This window comes from Mastomys coucha, unplaced genomic scaffold (assembly GCF_008632895.1).
Source record: "Mastomys coucha isolate ucsf_1 unplaced genomic scaffold, UCSF_Mcou_1 pScaffold4, whole genome shotgun sequence".
Lineage (NCBI taxonomy): Eukaryota > Metazoa > Chordata > Mammalia > Rodentia > Muridae > Mastomys > Mastomys coucha.
In genome coordinates, this window is record NW_022196910.1 from 44,900,933 (window position 1) to 44,913,589 (window position 12,657).

At 42.8% G+C, this 12,657-nt stretch overlaps 1 protein-coding gene and 1 long non-coding RNA gene across 3 annotated transcripts in view; one reads left to right on the top strand and one right to left on the bottom strand.

The window, feature by feature from the left end:
- The first annotated feature begins 41 nt into the window (after positions 1–41).
- Positions 42–5,414, top strand: LOC116075992. Its single transcript, XR_004112772.1, has 2 exons — positions 42–242; positions 5,170–5,414. It is a non-coding gene; the product is annotated as an uncharacterized LOC116075992 (long non-coding RNA).
- Nup107 (nucleoporin 107) overlaps positions 3,458–12,657 on the bottom strand; it is a 43,338-nt gene continuing 34,138 nt past the window's right edge. For both annotated transcript variants that reach the window (XM_031349534.1, XM_031349535.1), the window contains 5 exons: positions 12,342–12,502; positions 10,623–10,748; positions 9,779–9,892; positions 4,292–4,459; positions 3,458–3,784 (listed from right to left, as the gene is read on the bottom strand). In XM_031349534.1, coding sequence (XP_031205394.1) covers positions 3,677–3,784; positions 4,292–4,459; positions 9,779–9,892; positions 10,623–10,748; positions 12,342–12,502 — 677 coding nt within the window. In that variant the 3' untranslated portion in view covers positions 3,458–3,676. The remainder of the gene's footprint in view (positions 3,785–4,291; positions 4,460–9,778; positions 9,893–10,622; positions 10,749–12,341; positions 12,503–12,657) is intronic.

Here is a 12,657-nt window from a genome sequence, read left to right on the forward strand (position 1 = left end):
GCCTGCACTTCCGCCGCGCAGGCGCGCTGGGCGCCCCGCCCGGTTGCTCAACTTAGGCTGGAGGGAACCCTCGGCTCCCGGGGAAGATTTGTTTCTGTGGACGATCGCCCTACTTACTAGGCGGTGCAGATTCCCCGCTAGTTTTACACTCCACGGTGCTGAGCTGTTTTAATCCTCTGCAGGGCGGGTAAAGCAGTACTTACTGAAAGCATATTTTAAAATATGTTTAAAAGTCTCAAGAGGTAAGAGTGGATGGACAACTAACTGTCGGATACTGTAGATTTAAACATTTTGGCGTATTTGCCTCGAAAAACTTTAAACCACACAAGTTTTTCTTCACGAATTTTTTGGTAAAACTTAAGAAGCAAGAAGATTTTCCTGTATGACCAAGATGTTAATTGCAGTCCTAAGAGGCTTATAATAGTGGCTTCAAAGTTAGGGAGCTGGAGAGGACTTCTAAGTTTTGTATTATTATTTGGAAGTGAAAATTTCTATTTTTTTGGATTTGTTTTTCTAGACTGTGAACTCATTCTGTTGACCAGGCTGGACTGGAACTCTATATTCACTTATATTCACACTGTTACAATATGAGAGTGACTTTTCTCATTTGCAAACGTTCAAATACTGTTTATCTTCCACACTGATTGAAAACATGGACCCTGCTTTTACTTTTTACAGGGATTAAGTAGAGGAGGCTTGGAACTCTGCAGAGCTAAAGATGACACTGAACGGTTCCTCTTGTTTCTGCCTGTTAAAGTGTCACATGCCTTACAACTGGGTTTCTAATGTGTAGTTTTTTGTTTTTTGTTTTTTAATACTTTCGTAGGTTTTTATGATGTTTGCTTATTTCTCTGCCCATTTTCTCCAGGATGCCAGTTTTTTTTCTAATTGGCACTGAAGAGAAACTCCTTGCTTCAGAGGCATGGTAGATTCTTTGATGACTTTTCCAGTTAATTATCCTATTAAGAAGTTACTCTTTAAAAGATTTCACGTGTGTGTATGGGTGCCTGTGTGGAGGTCAGAGAGTAACTCACAGGAGTCAATTTTCTCCTTCCACCATAGGATTGAATTCATGCTGTTGGGTTTGGGAGCAAGCACCTTTACCAGATGAGTCATGTCAGCTACGTTCCTCTTTTGAATCGTATTTTCTTAGAGAATTGCCCATTTACTTAGATGTCTTGTCTTAGTTAGGGAGGAAAGGGTTTATTTGGCTTACACTTCACGTTTGTTTATTACTAAAGGGAGTTAGGACTACTGGAACTCAAACAGTAGGAACGTGGAGGCAGGAGCTGATGGAGGCCAGGGAGGGGTGGTGTTAACTGGCTTGCTCCACACGTTTTCTTAGAGAGCCCAGGATCATCAGCCGGGGGATGGCCACACCCACAATGGGCTGGCCCCTTCCCCATCAATCACTAATTAAGAAAATGCCTTAGAGCTGGATCTTACGGAGACATGTTCTCAGCTGAGGCTCCCCTTTCAGATAACTTTAATTTGTGTTGTCCTAAGGCCAGCAGCACACACACAATTAACTATTCATCCACTTTGTCTATTGTTACTTGGATTTATTTTAAACATTGGTTTTTCGATTTTCTGTTGCTTGTGCTGGTTGGTTTTTTGTCAACTTGACACAAGCTAGAGTCAATTTGGTGAAGAGAAACCCTCAATTAAGAAACTGCTGCCAGCAAGTCAGCCAGAAGATAGGCCTGTGGTGTGTGTTTTCAGTTGATAATTGATGTGGAGGGCTCAGCTTACTGGGAAGTCTTACCCTTGGGTTGATGGTTCTGGGTTAGATAAAAGAGGCTGACCAAACCATAAGAAAAAAGCTGCCAGTAAACAGAGTTACTAGAGGGCCTCTGCTTCAGTTCCTGCCCTGCCTTTCCTTGGTGATGGGCTGTTAATGTATAAGGTAAAATAAGCCCTTTCCTCCCCAGGTTTCTACAGCAGTAGAGACCTTGGGGTAACGCTTGCTTAGCTTTGACATTCTGTTTTCAAAGCCCACCAGCTCTTACTATTTGCTAGAAACAAGTGTGTGGATTACCCTCACCTGCTCCCTCAGTAAGAGCCCAGGAGGTGTTCTGGCTAGGTGTGATGAAGTGTAGTTTCAGTCCCAGCAGTTGGAAGGCAGAGGCCTGAGGATCTCTGCCAGTTCAAAGCCTGGTCTATAGAGTTCCATGAGTTCCAGCACAGCTAGATCTGCATAGTAGGACCCTGCCTCAGAAGGGGTAGGGAGAAGGCGAGGGTGAGGGCTCTGAGCGCTTGGGAAGTTTACCCTCCTCAGTTGCGTCTCTGTACTTATGGTCATGGATTAGGGCTGAGAATTATAGCATGATTGATAATTTACATTTTTCTCTCAGCCCCTCCAGCTTGACATATGCTAGTAAACATTCTAACTACATCTCAGGGCCTTCACTGTGACTGCAGTCCTCCTGCCCCAGCTTTTTGAGTGCTGGGGTTAGAGGCACCTGACCGCATGCCTGGCTTCTGTTTTTCTGAGAAGCACATTGGATTTTACATGCAGATATGCCACCCATCTCTAGGGACTCTTGTCTGGGATAAAGTCAGAACCGAAGTTCCTTTATTACCTACATGCATACTAAGTTCTGCTAGTTTTTAGAACACTGTGTAACTCATTTATCTTGAAAAAAAAAAAAAGGAATATAAGGGGAAGTTCAAAGATTAGTATTATAAATGTTCCTCTGCCCTTTTGACTGTTCCTATCTTACCATGTTGCTTTTTATTGTGTAGACTTTAATTTTAAAGCTAAACTATTTCAACATAAAGTACAGATTTTTTATGACTTTGAACCCTATTTTGGCTTGTAACTCCTAAGAACAAGGGGGTACAGTTCCCTACACTGGCAGAACTTCAGTGGTCACACCTAAGAAAACTAATATTCATTCAACTACACTAATACATAACCTGTTTCTAGGATAAAAAAAGAAAGATTTACACATCACGTGTGTTACGTACATGCACATGAGTGCAGGAGCTCTTGCCAGAGGGCTCAGACCCTCTCTTCAGACGGGGTTATAAGTGACTGGGTTTGCTGCCCATGTGGGTGCTAGGCTGATTTTCATTTTTATGTGGATGTTTTGCCTCAATGTATGTCTGTTCGTCCTGTGTGTGCCTGGTGCCCAGAAGCCATAAGAGGGCACTGTCTGAAACTGGAATTACAGATGGTTGTGACCAGCATATGTGCTGGGAAATGAATCCTGGTCCAGTGCTCGAAACTGCTGAGCTATCGCTCCAGCTCCATCTTAAAACACTCTTGCTACATTCATCTTGAATTTAATATTCAGAAAAATACCAAATTTTATGATAAACAAGAAATTACTTACCTGGATTGAAAATGAATCTATTCGTTATTCTCTATTCTCTTTAAATTTTAATATATCAGGAATTTATGATTGTAGAAAAGGTATTTTACTTCATTCTATTACATAAGAGAAAACTAGTATCTATAGAACAAAAAATTTATTTTGTATAATTTCTTTAAAAAATACATAAGGAAATACAGATATAATACAAAATCCAAATGCCCAAATTTTACATTTTCCCCAAGAATGCCAAAGGAAAAAAACCCAATAATTACAAGTATGTATATTTGCCCAAAACCAAGCAACTCAACCAACCAAGGAAGCATCCTCCTGTAGTCATGGCATCAGAGAATGGTGAGTTAGGACTGAATTTCATAGCCAAGTGGGTCAAGGCCCTGGTCTAGGAGCATTAGAGAGGATTCCCTTAACTTCTGCAGCAGTTTCCTTAGTTCTTCCTTAGAAAATACCTGATATTTAAAAAGGAAAAGGAAAAAAAAAATTAAAAATGAGCATATCAACTTTTAAAAAAAACCTAGTCAATCTTTTTTTCGAGACAGGGTTTTCTCTGTGTAACTCTGGCTGTCCTGGAACTCATTCTGTAGACCAGGCTGGCCTCAAATTCAGAGATCTGCCTGCCTCTGCCTCCCAAGTGCTGGGATTAAAGGTGTGAGCCACCACTGCCTGGCTAACCTAGTCAATCTTAAGAAAATTTCCGAAACCCTGTCTCGAAAAAACCAAAAAAGAAAATTTCCTTGAAGATCTATCTATGTGGCTCAGAGACCTTATTCTAGTTCATGGCAGGCTACTTACTTATTTATGTTCATATGTATAGACAATTTTGAAAAATAGTACACTGAAAATGGAACATTATTTTCAGAAAGTGCAAGAACTAAAAAATGTAAACAAGTATTCACAAATATTATGCAAGCAAATCGAGTGGGTAAAGTTATAACTGCAAATGGTCACAGACTCACCAGATAGAGCTTGTGGCGCTCAGAGGACACCATGTCAGCCAACTGCAGGCACTCCTGGTACTGCCCAGTGCTGTGCAGTATGGTGTGAAGCAGGAAGCACAGCATGGGGAGACAGAGCTTTCTCAGTAAAACCATCTGATGCGTCCGTTCAGGGTCGTCCTCCGCGTCCTACAGACAGGCATCCAGTCACCATCTGAACAACTTTATGATACATGCCTTATAAACAGAGAAGTCAACTATAGCCGGTGTGGGGATCGGCACCTGCCATCCCAAACCTCAGCACTCAGGGAGCCATGGCAAGAGGGCAAATGTAGGGTCAGGGCAAGCCTGGTCTATACAGTGTGCTTGGCTGCTAGAAAAACCCTGTCTCAAAAAGCATTAAGAAAAAAAATCTAACTATAAAATCAACAAGTAAGTTAAGTTAGGAATCAACAGATTTAACCAACAGCAAATGAAAAATACCGAGGGGAAAGCTGCATCTACAGTAAACATGCATACTTTTCATTATTATTATTGCTAGGCATTCTAGTATAATCTGTACTAAAGTAGGTATCTGTGATCTGAAAGAAATTTACAGACCAGGAGGATGTGCAAGGAAACATGAAAACATCATGCAGTCCCTTTGATATGATGACATGGAACAGTTTTGTCTCCGAGAGGTCCTAGAATTATTGCCCCATTGCCCTAGGCATGCTGAGGGTTGACCATTTAGTCAAAACCAGGACAGGAAAACACTGTATTTCTGTTTCCAAATCTTACCATGCCAATATTTTAAGATGATGTGTACATGTTTGTATGTGAGTGGGTACAGATGTGTATGGGTGCAGACACACATGTATGCATAAGTAGCAGAGAATCACCTTGGGTGTCATCTCCAGGAACAGCGCTCATCTCATCTGAGACAAGCCACTCACAGCTCTGAAGCTCACCAGTTAGGCTGGACTGCCTTGCCGACAAGCACCGGGCTCCTCCTCAGAGCTAGCATTGTAAGGAGCTTCTGGCCATCAGATCCAGGTCCCAGAGCTTGAAAGGCACTATCAACTGAGCCATCACCCTAGCTCTCATCATACCCCCTAATAAAATCTAAACAGGCAGTACCAATCATATTAGCTGGTCTACCAAACTAGATTTCTTTCTTTCTTTCTTTCTTTTTGTTTTTTCGAGACAGGGTTTCTCTGTGTAGCCCTGGCTATCCTTGAACTCAGAAATCCTCCTGCCTCTGCCTCCCAAGTGCTGGGATTAAAGGCATGTGCCACCACTGCCAGGCGATTTCTTTTTTCTTTTTTAGGAAGCGCCAGGAGTTACCTCAGGTAGAACACTTACTACCGTTTAATCCCGGCACAGGAAGCCAAATAAAATGGAGACCCTACAGAAGTGCAGGGCGTAACTGAACAGCAGCAGCAACAAATGAGCAAGCTAACAGTAGCTGCTACTTTGAGAAGCCTCAAAAATGAATTTAAGACAGGCACAGCATAATGGCTGACACAGCGGCACACCAAAGGCAGAGGGGAGCAAGAGGGTTGTGGTATCACAGCCTGACTTGGCTGCATAGACCCAGGTGGGGAAGATGAGTTCTCTTCAGGTGTTAAGGCTGTGCAACTCCGTTAGGAAGCATCTCTACAGGATAGATGCTGCAGGAGTGAAGCAACACGAGGTATGGTGATTCTGGCAGGGACAGCCTACCTGGGCAACACTTCCACAAGAAAGGACCACTGCCTGTTACCTCCTAATACTGTGCTGAGATAGAAGTACATAAAACCAAGTACTAAAATGCATAACTTTAAAATGAAAATACTTGCTGGGCGGTGGTGGCACACACCTTTAATCCCAGCACTTGGGAGGCAGAGGCAGGCGATTTCTGAGTTCCCAGCCTGGTCTACAGAGTGAGTTCCAGGACAGCCAAGGCTACACAGAGAAACCCTGTCTCGAAAAAAAAAACAAAAAAAAACCAAACAAACCCAAAACCCCCCCCCCAAAAAAAAACAAAAAGAAAAAAAAAGAAAGAAAAATAAAAAAAACCAAAAACCAAACCAAAACAAAAAAAGATGAAGTAGTAGACTCTGAAGTAGCTCCATGGTACTGTGCTTGCCCAGCATGTGTAAGGCTTGTGTTCAATCCCTAGTACCACAAACAGAAAACCAAAAGTCCAGAAGTAGACTCTAAACATAGTTATCATCAACAGTAGTAGCAGCAGCAGTCAGAGGCCCTAGGCCCTATCCCTGTTAATATTCACTTCTTGTCAGAAAAGAGAAGCTAAAGAGGTAAAAAAAAATGTAGTGATTTATTAAAAAGCAATAGATATGCTGTGGAGGATAGCAGAGGAAAAGTCCCCAGTGCACATGACCTACGGAACAGCAATGATGAGAGCGACGTACCAGCTATCTGACATGCAGGATTCCTAGTTCTCCTTAGGGATCAGTCTGCAGAAGCAACTGAGTAACCCTTCTGTCCCATCTCAGGGTCAGGCCTGTAGTCTGAGTGTGAACTGTCCCTCCCGCTTAGGCTCTATGTGTTTGAGTACAGGTCCCCAGTGGGAAGAGCTGCTAAGGAATGTTCTGGAACCTCTAGGGAGCGGAGGCTTGTTGAAGTATTAGAAAGTGGGTGAGGGCTATAGCCTGACCACACTTCTTAACTGCAGATATACCAGCTGCCTCTCACTCCTGCTGCCATTTTTGACAAGCAGCAAAGCCCAAAAAAGCTCATCCTCTCCTAAGCTGTATCTTACTAGGTGTTTGGGCACACACTAGATACCATTAGAGCAAAGCCGGAAGGGCAAATATTTCCCTGAAAGAGACGGGTATGCAGTATCTGCAGACAGTCCTGGGATCTAAGAGAACACACCAATATGACAATGGTGATCACAGTGAGCAAGAAGGATCAGGGTGGGAGGGGAGAGCAAGGAGAAGAAATTTGTCATTTTCTCACACAGTTAAAGAAATGGCAAAGTGGAACAAGAGGAGATGAGGCTGCTGAGGAAGAGAAGAGAGCCTATGGAGAAGTCACTAGCACGCCTCAGCACTTCTCCCACTGAACTCTGTACCCAGTGGCTATCTGTGTCTTCCCTCCCCACTCAGCATTTCTGTTATTTGCTCAAGACTCTCAGGCATCCTGTCCAGATCCTTCCCAGAAGCAACCTTGTCTCTCCTTTACTGATATGCTGTGGGTCCAACCCAGGGCCCCATGCATGCCAAGCTCATGCTGCCAACCAACGTGTTACCCACAGTCCAAGTATCTCATCTAACTTAAAATATAACTAAACTGTGATTTTCTTCTGATATTTACATCTCTTGGGGGAAAGGAACAGCTGAGGGTCCTTGACTCCTGATCCTCCTGTTTCAGTCCCCCAAATGCTGGGCTTACATCATGTGCCACCACCCCTGGTTTATACCATTTAATACTCCTGTAGCCCACTTTACTCCAGAGGTGGAAGCCTGTACTTAAGAAGGACGTGCTGAGATGTGTTCATGGGCAGCCAAGGGGAGGGTACCACAGCTTCAAGTGTCAGACCTGTTTCTAAGTCAAGTTAAATATACAGCACTAAAAATGTAGGCTCAGGGTGGCTGGTGAGGTGGCTTAGTAGTTAAGAGCACTTGCTGCTTTTGCGGAGGCCCCGAGTTCAGTTCCGAGCACCCACCTGGTGGTTCAGTAGGACCCCTTGCTCTACTTTCAGGAGCTTTGCTCCCCATCTGACCTCTGCAGACACTATGCACACAGGTGGTACATATACAAATATGGAGGCAAAGTACTCATATATAATAATAGAAATATAAACAAATATATCTAATCAAAATCTTTAAAAAATACTTAGACTCAGGGCTGGAGAGATGGCTCAGTGGTTAAGAGCACCGACTGATCTTCCGAAGGTCCTGAGTTCAAATCCCAGCAACCACATGGTGGTTTACAACCATCTGTAATGAGATCTGATGCCCTTTTCTAGTGCGTTTGAAGACAGCTACAGTGTACTTATATATAATAATAAATTGCCCAGCACGGTGGCACACACCTTTAATCCCAGCACTTGGGAGGCAGAGGCAGGCGGATTTCTGAGTTCCAGGACAGCCAGGGCTACACAGAGAAACCCTGTCTCGAAAAACAATACTTAGACTCAGGTTTGAGTCAGGGCAGCCTGGCACATAGTGAGTTCAAGGCCTGCTTGTACTATATAAGACCCTAACTAACTAAAAAACTACATAAACAAATGAATAAATAATGCCATTATTCTAATGGTGTAGAATTTTAAAAATTAGACTTTAGTTAGTCCGAGTAAACATACTAAATATGAATGGTTTACTAAAGGATAAAATACTTAGGGCTAGAGAGATGGCTCAGTGGTTAAGAGCACTGACTGCTCTTTCATAGGTCCTGTGTTCAATTCCCAGCACCCACGTGGTGGCTCACAACCATCTGAAATGGGATCTGATGTCCTCGTCTGGTGTGTCTGAAGACAGCTACAATGTACTCACATACATAAAAAAAGAATGAAATACTCCTATTCCAAGCTAGTATTTTCAGTTAAGCTTAAAAGATTGGGGGGCGGGGTTAGTTAAAACTACCAATTTTATATAAAGTCTGTAGATGTTCTTATTTAGAAAAGGAACACCAGAAGATACAGGGCATGGGATCTTTCTTATTGTTGTTGGTTTATTAATTTATTAAAAAGGGGGCTTGCCGGGCAGTGGTGGCACACGCCTTTAATCCCAGCACTTGGGAGGCAGAGGCAGGCAGATTTCTGAGTTCGAGGCCAACCTGGTCTACAGAGTGAGTTCTAGGACAGCCAGGGCTACACAGAAAAACCCTGTCTTGAAAAACTTAAAAAAAAAAAAAAAGGAGGGGGTGGCCTGGAGAGATGGCTCAGTGGTTACGAACATTTGCTGCCCTTCCAAAAGACCCGAGTTGGATTCCCAGCACCTACATGGCTGCTCATAACCATTTCTAACTCTATTTCCAGGGAGCCAGTCCTCTTTTCTGACCTCTGTGGGCACTAGGCACACACATGGTATACAGACATACATGAAGGCAAAATATTTATACACATGAAGTAACTAATAATAAAATATGAAATAAACTTATTTGTGTGTGTATTGTATACATATGTGTGTTGGTACCCACATGTGGGTCTGAAGTGGCAGTCAGAGGACAATTTGCAGAAATCAGTTCCCTCAACCATTTACACCCTGGGGAGTTGAACTCATGCTGCCAGGTTTGGTGGCAAATGCCTTTACCAGATGAGCCAATCACATTGGCTTGTTAATATTTTTTTTTTTTTTAAGATTTATTTATTATTATATGTAAGTTCACTGTAGCCGACTTCAGACGCACCAGAAGAGGGCGTCAGATCTTATTACGGGTGGTTGTGAGCCACCATGTGGTTGCTGGGATTTGAACTCAGAATCTTTGGAAGAGTAGTTGGTGCTCTTACCCGCTGAACCATCTCACCAGCCTGGCTTGTTAATATTTTTAAAGCTATAAACAAAACACTCAGCTCACCTCTCTGACATCCACCATCCATCCTCCATCAACAAACAACAAGACGTTGTACATTTTCTCCTTCACATCAGCAGTTAGGGCATCCAAATGTCCTTTCCAAATATTATGATCCATCTGCAGAACAAACACAAGACACATAATGGACCAAATCAACAAATGGTATATGTTTAGAATATAGACAAGAACACTATTGTTATGAGCTGACTCAGCCAGCCATGTATATAAAGAAAAACTATCAACAAAGAGGAGATAAAAGGGATGCTAAAATGTTTATTAAGTAAATGACTGGGGCTGGAGAGATGGCTCAGTGGTTAAGAGCATCGACTGCTCTTCCAAAGGTCCTGAGTTCAAGTCCCAGCAACCACATGGTGGCTCACAACCATCCATAACAGAGATCTGACTTCCTCTTCTGGAGTGTCTGAAGACAGCTACAGTGTACTTACATATAAAAAATAAATAAATCTTAAAAAAAAAAAAAGTAAATGACTACTATTATCTAAAGGCTTTCTTGCTTGCTTGCTTTCTCTTATTTTGGTTTTCTGAGTCAGGGTTTCACAGGTGTAGTGCTGGCTGGCTTGGATTTCAAGATATAGAACAGGCTGACCTTGAACTCACAGAGATCAGCCTGGCTCTGGTTCCCAAGTACTGGGATTAAAGACATGAGCCACCATGCCTAGCAACATTTCTCAACATAAATCAGCCATGGAAAAGTCAGCACGATTCATCATTGGGAAGGGATGTAACATGACCATCCCATCCCAATCAGAACAGAAATGCTCAAAACTGACCTAAATATACACACTAAAAATTAAACAGGCTCATCTCAGACTCACATTTAACTTACCTCGTATTTCTTTTCTTTGTGTTCATAAGCCACTTTCTCTGTAAAAGTTGCTTGAGATAGTAATGTAGGTTTCTGTGGAGCTGAATTCATATGTTTAAACCACTCGTTGAAGGTTTCATGGGCTTCCTAAAATGTGAAGTTAAACAAGACAAAAACCATCATTTTACATTTTGCTGTTCTCAGACAGGGTTATTCTCTAGATCAGGTTTGTCTAGAACTCACTATGAAGCCCAGACTGGCCTCAGATTTGTGGCAATTCTCCTGCCTCAATTTCCTGAATGTTGGAGATTACAGAATGTTTTACATTTTACAGAACTTTTACTGCTCAAAAGTTCTAGATCTTAGAAATAATTCTTCTGGGCTGGAAAGATGGCTCAGTGGTTAAGAACACTGACTGCTCTTCAAAAGGTCCTAAGTTCAAATCCCAGCAACCACATGGTAGCTCATACCCATCTGCATTGAGATCTGCTGCTCTCTTCTGGAATGTTTGAAGACAGCTACAGTGCACTTACATATAAGAAATAAATAAATCTTTAAAAAAAAAAAAAAAAGAATTCTTCCTCAAAAATCATAAGTAAGCAAGTGTTCTACACTGTGACAAATGGTGGCAAAGTATCTTGTGTTGTTCTGGGCATCTCCTCTTATCCAGCACAACACTCGCATGTCCTGCCACCAATCACTCTATGAGGCAAGTATGCTCTCTTTCTTTCTTGATTATTGGCTTTTATAGTCAAAGACAGACTCTGTCCTCAAACTTAGCCTTTCTAGTTGGTCCACAGTAGTCACATATGTGCTGAATGAACTTTGACTGCGAATGCCATTACTTTTACTTTTAATACATATGGTGCCCCTTGCCTTTGTAAGTCTCTGACAAAAGCAGAAAAACTACGGTTGACACAGACATAGTCTTAAGAAAGGAGCTGCATGGGCTAAAGAGATGGCTCAGTGGTTAAAAGCACTGACTGCTCTTCCAGAGGACCTGAGTTCAAATCCCAGCAACCACATGGTGGCTCACAACCACCTGCAATGAGATCTGACACCCTCTTCTGGTGCGTCTGAAGACAGCTATATTGTACTCATGTATAATAATAAAATCTTTGGGCTGGAGCGAGCAGGGACTGAGTGAGAGCAGAGTTGAGCAGAGTTGACCAGAGCAAGCAAGGCTGAGACCAGAGCGGGCAGGGTTGAGCGGAGCGAGCAGAGGTTGTAAATTCAATTCCCAACAACCATATGAAGGCTCACAACCATCTATACAGCTACAGTGTACTCATATATATAAAATAAATAAATCTTAAAAAAAAAAGTAGCAGCAGGTGTTACACTCATTCTTCTGGTCAGCGATCAACACATTCACGACAATGACAACAAGGCCATGACATCACCTCCATGAGTGAATCAGCAGTGACTTTAAAGAGGTCCTCAGATGGACCTATCACCACCTTTGGAAAAAGTCCCCACTCCCTAGGACTGGGGAGACGGCTTGGAGGTTTAGAGCACTTGCTGTGCTTGCAGAGGTCCTGAGTTCCGTTCCCAGCACCCATGCCAGGCAGCTCACAACTGTGTGAGTCCAGCTCTGCCTCTGGCCTCTGAAAGCACCTGTACTCACGCGAACAGACCCACTTGCAGACATACACAGTTACATAATTAAAAACAAAAATGTATACAGTTCACTTCAAGAGAGGATCAGGAACAAAGACTGTGGCTTCCTTGCCGGCTCACCAGATAGGCCCTGATACACAGGTGCTCTCGGATAGCATTATCATCCTCAGCAGGAAGAGGGCTCTCCATGCCCTGCTCCTCCCACTGATTATAGATTTCTGCGATGGAATCCTGAGGAATTTTCACAAACACTTCTTTTGCAGCTTCATGTTTCTTTAATGCTGTGAAAAAAATTCACACTGGTGGTTTCTGTTTGTTCTAGAGTTTCTCTACAGAGTCCTGGCTGGCCTCGAACTCTCCCTGGTGCTGGGATGAAGGGCGTGGACCCCCACAACTGTCTTGTGCTCTGGCTGCTTCTTTTTTTTTTTTTTTTTTT